This window comes from Canis lupus, chromosome 12 (assembly GCF_048164855.1).
Source record: "Canis lupus baileyi chromosome 12, mCanLup2.hap1, whole genome shotgun sequence".
Classification (NCBI taxonomy): Eukaryota; Metazoa; Chordata; class Mammalia; order Carnivora; family Canidae; genus Canis; species Canis lupus.
In genome coordinates this window covers 27,131,729-27,149,746 of record NC_132849.1, presented here as the reverse complement: position 1 = coordinate 27,149,746, position 18,018 = coordinate 27,131,729, and the positions used below count along the sequence as shown (strand labels likewise).

The 18,018-nt window shown below is 42.9% G+C and overlaps 1 protein-coding gene and 1 long non-coding RNA gene across 4 annotated transcripts in view; one reads left to right on the top strand and one right to left on the bottom strand.

Annotated features, from left to right (window-relative positions):
- The window catches only part of LOC140601359 (uncharacterized), a 53,627-nt gene extending 52,944 nt beyond the window's left edge, over positions 1 to 683 (top strand). Inside the window, exon 5 of one of the 2 annotated variants that reach the window (XR_012004369.1) lies at positions 188 to 683. This is a non-coding gene — a long non-coding RNA (uncharacterized lncRNA). The remainder of the gene's footprint in view (positions 1 to 187) is intronic. The other variant, XR_012004368.1, reaches the window with a different exon arrangement.
- Positions 1 to 5,076, bottom strand: part of RPIA (ribose 5-phosphate isomerase A) — a 30,357-nt gene extending 25,281 nt beyond the window's left edge. Inside the window, exon 1 of one of the 2 annotated variants that reach the window (XM_072770147.1) lies at positions 4,382 to 5,076. In XM_072770147.1, the coding sequence (XP_072626248.1) occupies positions 4,382 to 4,666 (285 nt within the window). In that variant the 5' untranslated portion in view covers positions 4,667 to 5,076. The remainder of the gene's footprint in view (positions 1 to 4,381) is intronic. The other variant, XM_072770148.1, reaches the window with a different exon arrangement.
- Positions 5,077 to 18,018: the final 12,942 nt, after the last annotated feature.

The window sequence follows — 18,018 nt, the reverse complement described above, 5'->3', positions numbered from 1 at the left end:
CCTGCTTTCATGCCTAGTACAACTTCTTAGTGCCTGCCCCTTCTGGCTATAAGTCTTTCATTTTGTACAGCTCCTTGGCACTCCACTCTGGGCTAGGTTGGATGCTGCCTGATTCATGAATCACTGAATAAAACCAATAGATCTTTAAAATTTACTCAGTGGAATTTTGTTTTTTAATATTTTGTAGGAGGAAGAAAAGTCCTGGAGGCAACTCGGGCCAAACCCAGAGCTACAGCCAACACCCCTCACTTCCCAGAGGACAAAGGCCACAGGGTATCCAATGCCAGCCCCTGGGCCCATACCTTCTATGGTCCTTCTCAAAGACTACATCTCAAACTATGAAAGATTAGAAAAAACGACCAAATGTGGAGGGAGCTACAAAAAATAAATCAAATGCTAATATTCCAGCAACTGAAGCACTTCTAACTGGGCCTCCCCTACCTACAGGGGTCTTCACCCATCAGCCTCTGTTTGAAAGCTGATGGAAATCACTTTGACTAGCTCATAGTTCCCTAGTCAACAAAAATACCAAGGAGCCTCAGAGCAGAACTTGTTCTAGGTCAGAATTCCATCTTCAGTGATGCTCTCAAGAAGGCAATGAATGCATCTAGTCATCATTTAGCTACCTGGGCAGACCTCCACAGCAAGGCCTTCCAGACAAGTGAATGATATGTCAAAATGTTCAAAACAGCTGAATATCTGAATATGTAAACATCTTCAAGTAATGAGAAAATTACTTAATTTACCATTGCCTACGTAGGCTCGACCTGACTCTCACACCTGACCTGAAGCCCATAGCTCTAGCTCTATAGTAATCCAACTGCCAGAATCCTCTTTATCAACACTCATGTCACTCACAAACTCCCAGCAGGCAGGAAGCACACAGATGAACTTTGGTGAGTCAGACAGGCTCAATGTGAGGCTCTTTCCTTGGCTTCTGGAGGAGGCCAGGAAATTGCAGGGACCTGCCAGGCCCAAAGCTCTTCACCCATAAGGGCCTCCTACCTTGGAGTCAAATGACTGGCCCAGGAATCAGTGTCCTCGCCAAAACAAAACAGAGACAGCCAAAGGCTGCCTGTGAGGTGGCCCAATAGTAGACAGCTGCCAAACAAGCTCTGCTGGAGAAGCAGGCCCCTTCTGATGGGTAATACTAAATCACATGTCATACATGCAACACTGGAACTTCACTCACTGTGTTGAGGTTCACTTGGAAATACTACTTCTGCTGATCAACTGGAGTCACTAGTCACCAACCTCTTCAAGCTAAGCCAGTCAAAAAACAAAGCCAGGGACGCCTGGGTGGCTCAGTGGTTGGGCGCCTGCCTTCCGCACAGGTCACGATCCCAGGATCAGGGATTGAGTCCCTCCCTCATCAGGCTCCCTGCAGGGAGCCTGCTTCTCCCTCTGCCTGAGTCTCTGCCTCTCTCTGTCTGTGTCTCTCAGTAATAAATAAATAAATCTTTTAAAAAAGAAAAAAACAAAGCCAGGCTCCAAAGAGAACAAAGGGAGCTACAGACCTTCAGGAGAACATGGCCCTGCCTGGTAACCCATCCTGGGTGGCTATACTCCCAGAGATAGGCAGATCTGAGTTCAGAGCGGCTACCCAAAGGATTTAGCTTTTGTAAATCACCAAATTTTCCATCCGTCCAGATGTAGAAGTGGTCACCACAATGGAACACCAATGGGCGAGGGAACTGGAAACCCTACAGTCCAGAGAGTCTAAGCAAAGGGCCACCAATAACCCCATATTTGTGTCCACATTCCACACAACTCAACAAACATTTACCAGGCGGCCCCCTTGTGACCAACACTGGGTGAGGATAAGGTTAACCATCCACTAAGAGCTTACTGTTTAGGGGAACAGGAGAGATAAACATACAGATGACTAGTACCTAAGAAACCATTAAACTTCTAAGAGGTATAAAGGGCTACAAAATCAAAGACATCTTCCCCAACTTAGGAAGCTAAGGAAAAACTAAAAGGAGGAAAGAGTCTTTGAATCAAATCCTAAAGGACACATATGATTTTAACCAGCAGGGTCAGAGGACAAGAAAGAGCATTCTAAGTAGAGTTTAGTGATATTAAAACGCACGCTATATGCCAGTATATATTTTCCAATGTTCTGGTGCATGGAGGAAAAAGGATTATAGAAAGAAACAAGACTGGGCTTCAAGAGAAAAATCACAGTCTGTCATCTGTGTGTCCTCTCTATCTGATTCAGTACCTGGCTCATAACAGATACTTTAGTTATGCTATGCCAATATTAGGATGAGACCACCTGAGGGCCACTATGACAAGAGCAGATGAGCGCTTCAGAAGATAACAGTGCATCATGTGGGAGGTTGGCAGAGGCGACAGGATAAAGGCAACTGTAATCTTCTGGCCAAGGGAGAGTCTCAACTAGGAAAGGTGATAGGTCAAAGGGAAGGGTCAGCTCTAACAACATGCCAAAAGTAGAACCAATGGGACTCCACACTTGACCATCTCAATAAACTTATACAAGAGAGTAAACAATTTCAAGACACAAAGTACTAGAGGAAAACATGGCTTAGATGGAGCAAAAGACACGCCCCCTCCCCCCCCAAAAAAAGGGCATCCAGCTAAGGCACATGACTATGATAATTAGGTACATGACTACGTTTAATTCATATATAGATCTGAATTAATTATTCTGTTTACAAAGTATCCAGGCCCTGATTTTCTTTCTCTCTGCAGCCACATTTCTGGCCACCACACCAATTTCCTGACATTAGGCCCTCAAATACCTGATAGGCCCTGACATTAGGCCCTCAAATACCTGATAAATGGATGAAATGAATACATCAACATTTAAGAGCAGAAAATAGAAAATTCAGGTAATGTTAGCATCTCAGGAAGAAGTTTGGTAGGGAAAGTAGGTGCAACTGAGATTGGAGTGAGGTGCCTCCAAAAGGCTAAAGAAGATCTCTCCGTGATCGCCTGGTAATTTCACAGAATAATGTGGCTGGAATCCAGTGTTTTGTAGCTCTAGCCTGAGGTGGGGGTTTGCAGATTTTTATGTAAGCAAAATACATTATAAAGAGAAAGTCACCAAGACTTTCAACACCAAATATTAATGTAACCAGGTTAATAGGGATACTAAGATATGAGACTTCTCTAGCTGTACAGATTTCATTCACCCATCTATTAATCATTCCCTTTATACAGACATTTTAAAAATTTCAGGTTACTGTCCCAATTTTATAGCAGAGACACTGAATCCTAATAGTAGAGCCAGACTACACATTCTGCATTGTCTCTGCGAATTCCCATAGAAAACTCCACTACTAACCAGACTTGGAACAAACTACACCAAAAACAGAGCAGCTAGGGAACTGGTGGAAGGGTACTGGAACAGCAGTCACTCCGTTTGGGTTCCGGAGGATCCTCTGCCATTCCTTCTACAGCACATGCTGACCCACAGGTTGTCACACTGGGTCCCTCCCACTTGGTCATGCTACGGAAGATCAAACATCATCTATGCGAAGTAACTCTGTACACCGAAGCATTAACAAATGTAAAGAACTATCATGAGAGGAGAAAGGGAATCTGAAACCACTTTCTAAGAAACAGAAGAGACAAAAGGCCAGCAAAGCCAAGGAAACTCCACCAAAGGGCAGAGATACTCCACTTGGCTCCACGGAAGTACCATAATTAAGACAATTAACTTGACAGATGACAATAAATCCACTCAGGTTAAGAGACTCCACTGAATAGCACCACACCCAACACGACCTCGCGGGTAACAGCTAAACTTTGTGCCCTAACCTTAAAGAATAGTTTTTTTTTTTTTTTTCTCCAGAATTCATGGGTCCACCCAGCCTGTCAAAGGCAGGAGGTTTAAAGCCCAGGTCTCCCCTCTTTGGCTGTCTCCTTCACTGGCGAGCACACTCAGGACCGGGCGGGCGACAAGCTCAAGATAAACCTCCTTGTTGTGAAATTTCAAAGCGATTTTCAAACCAGCTCTCCACCGGCTTCCCTGCGTAGTAAAGAGAAGTGAGGCTCTCTTGGCAGCCCCAGAACTCACCATTTTCCATTTGTTAGTAAAGAAGCCCCACGGCAAATCCCCTCCAGCGCCACTCCAAGCACATCAGGCACCACCAGACGCCACTTTGCAAAGTGTTACCCGGCCGGATAAGGAGTCCTTTAGAAAGCTCAACTTTTGGGGAGACTCGCCCGCCCCCCATCGATCTCACATCTAAAAGACTTTTAAGAAGCAAGGAGAAGGGGAGCCCTAAACCCGGGTGCAGGGAACACCCTCTCCCCTCTCACGCAGCCCTCGCCCTGGCTCCAGCAGCAGCCGGAGCGCGCAACACGAGCCCATCGCGCCGAGCGCGGAAGCCCCACGCCGGGAGCCGCTCACCCTCACGTGGTTCTCCACCGCCGCGCGCCCCGCCAGCTTCTTGGCCTCCTCGGCCTTGGACATCGTAGAGGGGGCCGGGCAGGCGCTGCTGGCGTCTCCGCCGTAGGTTCCTGTGTTGACGATGCCCGCACGGGTCCCGGACTGCGCGCGCCCAGGAGGCTGCACGTGCGAACCCAGGACGGCCCAGCTGTTCCCGCCTCCGCCAGAGGCCGCACCCCCGGCCCGCCCGGGCAGCGGGGCCAGGACCCGCCCGTAGAGGGTGCTGAAGGGCCCGGGGCGCTGCATCCCGACGCCTAGCTCCAGCCTCCGCCGCGGTCCCGCCCCCGGCTCGTCCGGAAGTCGGGTGACTGACGCACACGGCCCGCGCCAGCTACTGCTGGGGTCCTTGCTGGGAAGTGTAGTTCTATGGCTTCGGCAGTCCAGACCCACGCACCAGCCTGGACTACCAGTCCCACAATGCTGAGCGACCGGGACGCAAATAGCCCCCGACGGGCCTGGGCGCGCTGGGGCCGAGATCGGAATCTAGTTGTGACCCTTAGCAGAGCTGTGTTTACGCTGCCCTTGCGTGGGTCCCGGGGATATTCGTCCGCCCTCGCAACCGAGAAGGGAATGGGAGCTGATCTTGTCGTTTTTCTTACCAGTAAGAAAGTGGCCGTGGACAAGTCCTGAGGCCAGTCGCTGTTCTGGTAGACGTCGCCCCCTTTTGAGAGTGACTTTTCTAGACACTCCCCAGCGAAACGCACATGCGGTTTGGCAGGCTTGTTATTGGACAGGGAACAACTCAGGTTCAGCTGCCCCCTGCTGGAAAATCAACATTCGAGAGACAAGTGATGGGGACGGGGGGGGGCGGGGGGGGGGGGCGAGAAAGGTTGCTTTACTCAGAAAGCCAGCAACCTGGGAGGGTGATAGACTACGGTCTCAAAGATGGTCCTCCCCGATCAGGCGAAGCCGGAGTGTTTTAAAGTGGAAGACATTAAAAGAGGGAGGGGGGCTATGTGCAGAGAAGCGGGTGCCCCGGAAGCTAGTCATATGTGGACATAACCCTAGAAGGACTTGCTGGCGTCAGTGGTAGTGTTTTCGAATGTAGACAGGCCTTATCTTCTGGGCCTTCATTCCTCAAGGCCAGTGGTCTGCAAATCTCAAGGAAAAGAAGGTGGTTTTGCTATAGATCAAGGGACTTTGGTCAGCAAGCAAGGAGCGCATAAGCATGAAACAAGTTAACCCTAGATGATGGGAGTGCTGTTACATGCTGAAATCTTATCATCAGAACTGAAGCCCCAGGACTACAAGTTTAGAACTGCGAGCCTTAGAGGTGGTTCTACATCAGACAGTTTGGGATGGCTTACTATCCCACGATGGAGTCTGGACCCATACATACATACAAGTATGCCTGCAGAGCCCTGGCAATCCTTGCTGACTAATGAACGGTTTCAGAACAGGCGTCCCCAAAATGTGCCAATTTGTCATGTGGCCTATGATAAGCTGAAAGCAATCCAGACCCTGAGGACTCAAGAGAAACTTTTGTTCCTCCTTCGACTGCCTAGAGGTATCTAAATTGAGTGTCTTTCTTAGATTGAGACTCATTACCAATGAAAAATTTTATCTGACATCTGTATAGCAGAGGGAACATCTAATTACCCAACATCTGCTCTCTGCCCCCTTATTGCCTGTGCATTGCCCTTCTCCCCTTTGAAGCCCAAAGCACTTATCCTATTCCTTAGCTCAGGATGGAGATAAATATATATATATATATATATATATTTATATATATATATATATATATTTATATATATATATAGAGAGAGAGAGAGAGAGAGACACTATATATAGTCTCAGTGTACACCAAGAATTTGTCTCTGTGAAACCTTGAGCAACATCAGTCTGATTTACCAGGTACCTAGCCCCCAAAGAAGGGATAGGTTTGTATCTCACTTCAAGAAGGAGGCAAGAAATGAAGAAAATAACCTGTTCTGCTACCTCAGTATATAAATGAGTTCTCCAGAAAAAACAGAGGGCCCCTTTCTAAAATGGACTGTACCTTTTAGCCAGAGACCATCACAGCTGGCTTCCTCACCTCATTCAGGTCTCTGCTCTGTGCTCTTCCCTTTATGCTTAATAAAGTACCCCTGCCCCAATTCTCAGCCGCCAAGTCCCCACCTCATGCCCATCATATCGTCCCATTCTGCTTGAACATCATCATGTTAAGTAATCTGCTTATTTATTGCCTGTATTTCCCCGTTCTAGAATAGAAACAAAACTTGCCTCTCTTGTTCACTAATGTGTGCCTGAATTCACAGAATGAATGAATACGGGTACCAGCCCGGTTTGGCTCCTCCTTCTCCTCATTCTCCAACTCCCCACCCTCATCTCCACTCCACCTCAGGCATGGTACAGAATAATTTCCCTCTTTATTAGCTTACAAGCAGTTTAGGAGTTTAAGAAATAGTTTTACTAAGATCAATGATAAAACAATAGACCAACATAATTCCATCTCACGTGTTTTTCCTGTAACTCTGGGGCTGTTGGCAAGTATGAAGCACACCACAGACATTGGACACTCTACAAAGCATTCCTGATGTTTTTTACACTAACTGTTTCCTTGCTGAGATCCCTGGCTCAAGGCAGCCAGAGCTTAGAGGGGATGGACTTCTGGTAGAGGCTGCTGGGCCTGGTGTCGCCATGCATGGGCAGAGTGCAAGGAGGAGAGGAACAAACATGAGGTCAACTACATTTGCCACCTCTCCCCCCAAACTAGAAAAGCAGGATACATTTTGAACACCATTTAAGTGGCCTGACATAAAGTTCTACTAATGAGAAAAGAAGGTGCAGGAAACAAGCATTGTTTTCATTATCACAGGGAGGATAAAAACAAAAGTTGCTAACTTTCTCAGCATGTTTTTCTTAGGTTGGTTAAGTCCAGGCTCTCCCAGGGTTCAATTTTCTTTCTAAATTATAATCTAAATATTTATTGGGTTTGTGACTCAGACATTTTGATTATAATATTATAATACACTTTATTTTTTAAAGCAGTTTTACATTCATAGCAAAATTGAGCAGAAGGTACAGAGATTTCATGTATACTCCCTACTCCCACACATGCATAGCTTCCCCCATTATCAAACATCCCCCACCAGAGTGATACATTTATTACAGTCGATGAACCTAACATTTACTTATCACCCAGAGTCCACAGTTTGTATTATACATCGCCCTTGGTGTTGGACATTCTATGGATTTCAACAAATGTATAATAACATGTATCCACCACTGAAGTATCATACAGAGTAGTTTCACTGCCCTAAAAATCCTCTCTGCTCTGCCTGTTCATCCTTTCCTCCCCCTTAATCCCTGGAAACCACTGATCTTTTTACTGTCTCTATAGTTGTGCCTTTTTCAGAATATCAGATAGTTGGAATCATACACTATGTAGCCTTTTCAGATTGGCTTCTTTCACTTAATAGTATGCATTTAAGTTTCCTCCATGTCTTTCCATGATTTGATAGGTCACTACTTTTTAACAGTGAATAATATTCCATTGTCTGGATGTACCCCAGTTTATTTATCCATTTGCTCCCAGGACATCTTATTTGCTTCCAGTTTTTGACAATTATGAATAAAGCTGCCATAAACAGTGTGCGGGTTTTTGTGTGGATATATTTTCAGCTCCTTTGGGTACACCAATGAGTATAATTACTGGATCATATGGTAAGAGGAGATTTCGTTTTGTAAGAAACTGCCAAACTGTCTTCCAAAGTGGCTGTACCATTTTGCATTCCCATCAACATTGAAAGATAATTTCTTGTTACTCCATATCCTTGCCTGTATTTGGTATTGTCAGTGTTCTGGATTTAGACCCTTCTAATTGGTGTATAATGGTATCTCATGGGCAGCCTGGGTGGCTCAGCGGTTCAGCGCAGCCTTCAGCCCAGGGCCTGATCCTGGAGACCCAGGATCAAGTCCCATGTCGGGCTCCCTGCATGGAACCTGCTTCTCCCTCTGCCTGTGTCTCTGCCTCTCTCTCTCTCTCTCTCTCCTGAATAAATAAATAAAGTCTTTAAAAATAAAAATAAAAATAAAAAAATGGGGGCAGCCCCGGTGGCGCAGCGGTTTGGCCCCGCCTGCAGCCTGGGGTGTGATCCTGGAGACCCGGGGGGATTGAGTCCCACATTGGGCTCCCTGCATGGAGCCTGCTTCTCCCTCTGTCTGTGTCTCTGCCTCTCTCTCTCTCTGTGTCTATGAATAAACAAATAAAATCTTTAAAAAAAATAAAATAATAAAAACATAAAAAATAAATGGTATCTCATGGTTGTTTTAATTTGCATTTCCCTATTGACATATGACGACATGTCTTTTATAGCAATATCTTTTCATATGCTTATTTGCCATCTGCAGATCTTTAGTGAGGTATCTGTTAAGGTACTTGGCCAATTTCTAAATCAGATTGCTTATGTTCTTATTGTTGAATTTTATGAGTTCTTTATATTTTTATACAACAGTTTTTTATCTGATATGTCTTTTGCATATATGTTTTTGCAGTCTGTGGCTTGTCTCCTATTTCTCTTGACAATGTCTTTCACAGAGCAGAACATTTTAATTTTAATGAAATCCAGCTTATCAATTTTTTCTTTCATGGATCATGCTCTTGATGCTGCATTTAAAGAATCATTGCCAAAGCCACAGGCCTCTAAATTTTCTTTTGTTATCTCCTAGTTTTATACTTTTGCATTTTACATTTAAGTATATGGCCCATTTTGAGTTAAATTTTGTGAAGGGTATAAGTTCTGTGTCTAGATTAATTTTTGCATTTTCCAGAACCATCTGTAACAACTTCCCTTATAGCTCAGGTCCCAAGAAATCTCTGTGTACTCTCCTGGTTAACAGGAGAACTTTCAGCTATTGGACAACAAAAGCTATGATCAGTCTTCTCAAAAGCTCAAACCTTTCACTCTTCAGTAATGGAACATAGCTGGTAGATTTAAACAAGCATTTCCTATTTTTGTGCATTTCCTATTATTGCTAGTATGTTGAAGTTGTCCTCTTATATATTCACCTTGGACCAAAAATATAAGTAGTGCTGCACCTTACATAGTTTATTAATGCCTTTTATTTTTATCCCAAAAGCCTTTGAAATAAATACACTTATCCCAAAGTCACACTATCCAGAAAGGAGAGAAGTCACCACCTGTTCTTTGAAATTATGCTCAACTGCCTAGACTGGATCATGCAATATGCACCAAATAAAACAGCTACCAGCAATGTAAGGTGGCCCAAATTCGCTAGGACCCTACAAAATTTAACACAAATGTTTTCCCATTATCAATGTTCCCCTCTCCTTAAAGAAATCTCCCCTCCTTTGTTCCCACAGAGAACATACCTTTTCTCTCCCTTTTTCTTCTCAATCTATTCAGCCTAAACGGAAAGTGTCAATTCGGTTGTTTCATATATTCATTCAACAAATATTTATGGAGCATTTACTACTACTGGGTGCTGCTTAGACACCAGGAATATAGCAATGGGCTACACAGACAAATACCTATTGTTCTGAAGCTTCATGGAAGTCCAGGGTCCTGCCTCCATTACTGAAACCAGAGCGTCTTCCAATTGAAGTGCTCTCATTCCCTTAGCTCCTCAAAGACAGGTGATGCTATTAACAGAGAATTCTTTAAAATAATAAAATAAAATAATTTTAAAAGGTAAAGTAGCTTAAAATGGGTTAAAAACGAATGCATTGTTTGTTGTCAGGAAGGAAAAAATTGGTGAGGTATTACAACCAGTTTAAAGGAAAAGTAAAAAAAAAAAAATCACAAACTTATATGGAGTTGGGATATTTAACTGAACATGCCAGTGGGGGCAAAGCAAATATACTCCACAATGGGACAGGGACATCAATTGAATTCCTGCTAGACAGAATAGACTTTGCATGACTATAGAGGACTATAGACAAGCAGATGGTTGACAAGAATGACTTTGAATTATTGTTAGTTATTATAGCCTGCAGTTTGCTATTGCAAAATAGCTTTCTTAGAATCAGATAACCTGGAGGAGTGTCCTCTACAGTCTAGACAATGCAGAGTTTCTCACAGATATACACACAAAATTTTCCCTACAATGCCAATGTCAAGGCTCCCATGGATGCTATCTGTCTAAAACTACAGGGAATTGGCACAGGATTTCTCAGACTCGGCACTATGGACATTTTGAACCACACAATTCTTTGTTGTAAAGAACAGCAGCAACCCTGGCCTTTGTTCACTAGATGCCAGTAGCACTCCCACACCCCACAGTTGTGACCAACAGTGTCTCCAGACATTCCTACCCTCTAAGCAAAAGCCCTCAGCTTTACTGTGGTTAGACCAATTTAGAGAATATACTCATTCAGAACCAATAGGGGGCAGATGTGAGAGGTGGGGAGGGTTTTGTTTAGTTTCAGTTTCAAATTCTTTAGAAGCTACAGTCACCTTGGCCCAAGGCCTGTGGGAAGGAAAGGTGTAATAAAAATTAGGGTACTGTTACTGGGTAGGAAAAAGAAATGGACACTGGGAAGTTGAAAAGGGAAATGGCCACTTGTGAATGGGAGAACCAGGACTATCAATCTTTTGCTTTGTATCTACTATGTTCATCCATATTGTATTTGTGGTTCAAACTAGACTGTTCCAAATTCCTTCTTGAAACAGGTAGAGTTATAAATACAGTAAACAATCAATACAATATTAAAATGGGTTGTCATCTACTCTTTACACAACCACCCTCTGCTAATGTCAGGACACAGTCCGTGAATGAGCAATATGGTAAAGGAAAAAATAGCTGAAATTAAAATATTTTTTTTGTAGGCAACTTCCATTCTAGATATTTTACACAAAACAAGGGAAAGTTGATCCACAATGCTATCTTACTGAAATATTATCATAACCAACACCAGATCATTGGACACGTCTCTATTTCCCTGCAGATGATATATTCAGGCAACCAACAAACAGAACCATTGTAATGAATGAATAAACAAATTCCAAGACAGGGTTTTAGGAACAGTCTCTTCTTTCACCGTATCCAACTCATCACTTTCTACCCACATGTCCTACCTCTCTTGTAACTGTCAGACCAAGACCAAGACCCTGTCTTTATGTCCAATAGTCCTGCCCCGGTCCAGGCACTTGTCAATTCTACATTACCACAGCAACTTCATAATTTCTCTCCCTTTCCCCAGTTTCAACTCCCTTCCATAACCATCAGAACAATTTTTTAAAAACCAAATCTGATCACGTTATCCCTGCCTAAATCTTACAGTGGCCCCTCATTGTGTTCAGGATAAGCCAAACTTCCTAACAAGATATGCAGGGGCTTTCCGTGAGTGGACCCTTACCTTTTCCTTAAGCATTCTCCTCCCTCACTAGCACCCTCAGTGACCAAGCACCAATCAGAGCCAGCCAGCAAGGTTTCCCCAGTGCGCCATGTTCTGTCATGGCTTCATGCCTCTGCAAGACCTGGTGCTTCTGCCTACGGTGTCCTCTCCACAACCCTGCTATCCCCCCAGCCTTCACTGTCATCTGACTAACTCCTGCCTCATCCTCTAAGATCCAGCTCAGGCCTCACTTACTGAACAAACTTACCCCATCTCTCCTTTTCACACTGGTACACAGTATATGCCTATGCCTACTTTTGCCCACTAGAGGGCAAGCTCCTTGATTCAGAGACTGGAGCCTACCTTTCTTTCTTTTTTTTTTTAAGATTTATTTATTCATGAGAGATGGGGCAGAAGGCAGAGACATAGGCAGCGGGAGAAGCAGGCTCCTTGCAGGGAACCCAATGAGGGACTCCATCCGGATCCCCTTACTGTATTTGCAGTTCAAACTAGACTGATCCCACTAGATCACACCCTGAGTGGAAGGCAGATGCTCAACTGCTGAGCCACCCAGGCCTCCGTGGAGCTTACCTTTCTTACGCCAGTATCCTTAGGGCTTTACACTGGCACCAGTTAGACACTCAGGAGGTAGTTATTGGATGGGTGAATGGATGGATGGATGGATGACAAATGGACAAAATTAAACACGTTAAAATTTCAGTACAGCCCAGAAATTGCTTATAGCTTACCAAAATGTGATTTAACATATATAAGGTATATGACTAACATATAGCATCATACACAAATATATGATGTAATGGAAAGAAAAAAAGAATTGAGTTAAAAGAACTAATACTTCATCCTGTCTTTGTACTCACCGGTAAAGACTGCCTGCATATCTTGACTCATGACTCCTTTCTACACACTCCAACATCCTGGTCCGTGGTCACATCTCCTACTGCTCACTCTGATCTGCTGCTTCTCTTTTGTTAGAAGCCTTGTGGATATACCTGGCCCACATGGATAATCCAGGATAATCACCCCTCTCAAGAACCTTAACTTAATCACATCTACAAAAATTCCTCTTGCCATATAAGGTAACATCACAGGTTCCAGTTATTAGGATTTGGATCTCCTTGAGGGGCCACTAGTCAGCCTACCACAAATAACCCTAAGCAAAACAACAACAACAACAAAAATACAAAAACAAAACCCTCAATCTAACCCTCACACTTTGTACAAAAAAATTAATTCACAATGGCTCATAGATTTAAATGTAAAATATACAAGTAAAATTTTTCAGAAGATCACTAAAAGGAAAATCCCTTTCTCCTCTCTGATCCACAACTACTCTCCATACCTTATTTATGACAACAGATGTGTTCCCCACCCCGACCAGTTCTCTGATTATATGCAGACACCAACGGGGTGTCCTATAATATAACTCAGTTCTGACCTGATCTACTTGGCGTAAGCACAGTAGAAAGTGAAAGGCACAGTCTCACAAAACAGCCCTCACTTCAGTGCCAATCACAAGTCCCTGACTATCACCTGGGCTTCTTACTAACTGGCTATCAGTCGGAGGTTCCCACAATCCCCTCTTTGGGTCCAATAATATGCTAGAACAGCTCACAGAACTCATGAAATCAGTTTATTATAAAGGACAAAATCAGCACGTTAAAATTTCAGTACAATTTTAGTACAATTTTTTTCAGTACAATACAATTTAGGAACAGCCAGATGGAAGAGATACATAGGGTAAGGTATGTGGGAAAGGGCTTGGAGCTTCCATGTCCTCTCGAGGGGCACCACTCTCTCAGCACTTGCACCAACCTAGAAGCTCTCCAAACCCCTTATTTTAGGGACTTTTATGAAGTCTTCATTACACAGGCATGATTAATTAAATCACTGGCCATTAGTGTTTAAACTCAGTCTCCAAAAGGGAAACCCTCGCACACTATTGGTGGGAATGCAAGCTGGTATGGCCACTCTGAAAAACAGTATAGAGGTTCCTCAAAAAAGTTGAAAATAGAGCTACCCTATCACACAGCAATTGCACTACTGGGTATTTACCCCAAAGATACAAATGTAGTGACCCAAAGGGGCACCTTCAGAATCCCAATGTGCATAGCATCAATGTCCACAACAGCCAAGCTATGGAAAGAGCCCAGATGTCCATTGACAGATGAACGGATAAAGATGTGGTATATATACGTATATGTGCATATATATATATATATATGGAATACTACTCCCAACAAAAGAATGAAATCTGGGACGCCTGGGTGGCTCAGCGTTGAGCATCTGCCTTCATTCAGCTCAGGGGGTGATCCTGGGATCCGGGATAGAGTCCCACATCGGGTTTCCTGGGGGAGCCTGCTTCTCCCTCTGCCTGTGTCTCTGCCTCTCTCTCTCTCTCTCTCTCTCTCTGTGTGTGTGTGCCTCTCATGAATAAATAAATAAACCTTTAAAAAGAAAAAAAGAATGAAATCTTGCCATTTGCAATGATGTGAATGGAGCTAGAGGATATTATGCTAAATGAAATAAGTCAGTCAGAGAAAGACAATTATCATATGATCTCACTCATATGTGGAATTTAAGAAACAAAACAGAGGATCATAGGGGAAGAGAGGAAAAATAAAACAAGATGAAATCAGAGAGGGAGACAAACCATAAGAGACTCTTAATCATAAGAAACAAACTGAGGGTTGCTGGAGGAGAGAGAGGTTGGGGGAGGGGGTAACTGTGTGATGGACATGAAGGGGGTAACTGTGTGATGGACATGAAGGAGGGCACGTAATGTAATAGGCACTGGTGAAGACTGATGAATCACTGACCTCTACCTCTGAAACCAATAATGCATTATATGTTAATTAATTGAATTAAATAAATTAAAAAATAATAATAATTAAACTCAATCTCCAGCCCCTCTCCCCTCCCTGGGGTGAGAGTGGGGCTGAAAGTTCCAACCCTCTAATCACATGCTTGGTTCCCTGACAACCAGCTTCAATCCCCACCTCAGCCCCCCACCTCAGCCTCCCTCTTCCTCCCCACCCCCACTATTTTTAGGGGCTTTCTAAAAGTCACTTCATTAACCTGACCTCCGGTGTGAATGAAAAGGGATTGTAAATGAATAACACAAGATACTTCTTTCACCTTTATATTCTCCAGCTATTTCAGGAGCTGGGAACAAAAACTAAATACTATAACAAAAGATTCTCTGATTGCTCTTTATCACTTAGGAAATTACAAGGGTTTTAGGAGTTGTGTGCCAATGGATAAAGGCCAAAGTTTATTTCCTATTATATCACAATACCACAATTACAGAGGAGAACATTTTCAGAACCCAGGACTTGGTGAAGAATTCTTACACGTGGCACCTAAAATATGATCCACAAAAGAAAAATCGATAAATTGATCTCCATCAAAATTAATAACTTTTGCTCTGTGAAGGACGCTGTTAATATGAAAAGGATGAAAAGACAAGCTACAGACTAGAAGAGAATATTTGCAAACTACCAATCTGAAAAAGGACACATATCTAGGATATATAAAGAATGCCCAAAACTTATCAGTAAAAAAGAAAAAGAAAAAATGAACACCAAACAATCCAATTAGAAAATGGGTAGGGGTGACTGGGTGGTTGAGCATCTGCCTTGGGTTCAGGTCATGATCCTGGGGTCCTGGGATCGAATGCTGCATTGGGATCCCTGCAGGGGGCCTGCTTCTCCCTCTGCCTGTGTCTCTGCTTCTCTGTGCCTCTCATGAATGAATAAATAAAATCTTGGGCAGCCCTGGTGGCTCAGCGGTTTAGCGCTGCCTTCAGCCCAGGGCCTGATCCTGGAGACCTGGGATCGAGTCCCATGTCGGGCTGCCTGCATGGAGCCTGCTTCTGCCTCTTTCTGTGTCTCTACCTCTTTCTCTCTCTCTGTCTCTCATGAATAAATAAATAAAATCTAAAAAAAAAAAAAAATCTTAAAAAAAAAACAGGTAAAAGACATGAAGTCATTTAACTGAAGAGGATATACTAAAGGCAAACAAGCACACAAAAGGATTTTCAACCTCACTAGCCATTAGGAAATGCAAATTAAGACCACATTGAGATATCACTTTACACCTATTAAAACAGCTAAAATAAAAATGGGTGGCAATACCAAATGCTGGCAAGGATGTGAAGAAAGCGGATCTCTGTTACGCTGCTGGTGAGGATATAAAATAATACACCACTCCAAAAAGTAGTTTAGCAAACTACTTTAGTTAAATAAACTAAACATGCAACTATAATTATGACTCTGTAATTGCACTTCCAGATATTAGGGCAGAAAAATGGAAACTTATATCCACACAAAAACTGGTATGTAACTGTTCACAAAACATTTTATTTTTTGCTTTCTTTCTAATAAAAACTGGAAGCAACTAAAATGCTCTTCAGTGAGTGAGTGGCAAAACAAATTGTACAGCCATTCCGTGGAACTTTTATATTTTATCAATATAAAAGAATAATCTATTGATACACACAGCAACATGGATGGGCCTCAGAGCTTTATGCTGAGGGAAGAAAAGCCAGCTTCAAAAAGTCACATACTGCCCAATTTCAATTAAATAACATTGTCAAATGACATTATAGACCTGGAGAACAGATTAACGGAGGCCAGGGTTTAGAAATGGCGGAGGGGAGAGGTGTGGGTGTGTGTAGCGTCAATGTCTGACAATCAGCTTTATTTGGTTGTAAAGTAAGTGCCCACCTTTAAGCTTTTTTGCTTCAAAGACATCCATCTCGAATGCACACGTTGCCAACTACACAACTAGATAAAGAGCCAAACCGCCCCACCTGTGAAGTTCCGCTTTTAGAAAGCCCTGGGTGACTTAGATAACTGACCATCTGAGTAACCCTGCCTTCCCCTCCCATGTTTTCACTCCCCAAAGAGTGAACCTGAGAAACCCCAGGCCCCCCACTCGTGACCCCAATAAAGGCAGAGCTGCAGGTCCTCACTCTCTTTGTTTCTCTCTACCCACAATCTCACTGTGTGGCCTGGGACAAGTAGGGACAAGCAGGATACTCTCCAAGACTTGTGAGTAATAAACCTTGTTTTTTCAAAGTTCCCTGATGGCTGTTGATGGGGTGTGTCTTGCTACCATAATAAGGACCACAAGGGCCAGTTCAGCCACACCATTGGCTCCAGAAGGTGAAATGTCTATGGGGGCTCACAGTACAGGCAGTATGGGCACCCCTAGCTCATAGCATCACCATCGATAGTTTGAGACCAGCACCAAACAGTGTGACTATAAAGGGGGTCTTTGTGGTGCTGAAACAGTCTTTTGGGTGCACTAGTGGTTACATGAATTTATACATGTTTTACCATAGTTATAGAAGATGTAAAATGTTTGCAACTGCCTGTAAATATATATATTTCAACATAAAATGTTAAAAAACATACAATTATGTTGCATGTAAACTATACTGAAATGACATTAATTTTTTCAAAGGTGGTCTGTTAAATGTTTGGCAAAATGTAGCGTAACAGCCTGAATTTATGCCCTGGAGCCAGAAAGATTTTTGCTGTACCTTTTATTTTCTTATTTAATCTCAGAGAAATGTCCTAAAGTCTCTGAGTATCCATTTCATGATCTGTAAAATATATGATTATCCATATTACCAGGTTGTGAAAAGTAATCTATGTAGAATGTCTAGTTCATATAAGTATTCCATAGATTTTTGTTTTTCTTTTTCCTTACCCTGTTATGAGATGCCTCATATAGATAGAAGAATTCACAAATCATTTAAAAATATTTGGGGAGGGATAAGGGAATGGACAAAATGGGTGAAGGAGAGTAGGTGACACAGTCACCACAGATTATGGAATGAATAAATCACAAGAATAAAAGGTGCGGCATAGGGAATAAAGTCAGTGATATTCTAATAGTATTATATGGTAGCTACATTTATGGTAAGCATAGTATAACAAAAAGAAGTTGAATCAGTATGCTATACACCTGAAACTAATGTAACATTGTATGTCAAGTATACTGAAGCAAGAAAAAATTTTAATTCTTTGTCAGGTTTCTGTATTTTAGAGGTTAGAAATATAGCTATAACATGGGACTCTCCCAGTTCTTAACCTTCTAAGATTCTATGCCCAATACATTGAGCCAACACAGGAATTCATTGTGGTTTATCAGGGAGCAATGCTAAGAGTTACCACCAGGTGGCAGACCATCCTCCCTAATGAAGGGTCAATTTGGTCACTAGAGGCAATGGTAACCTGCTATATTTAGATTATGAAGTTTTCCTCCGTTT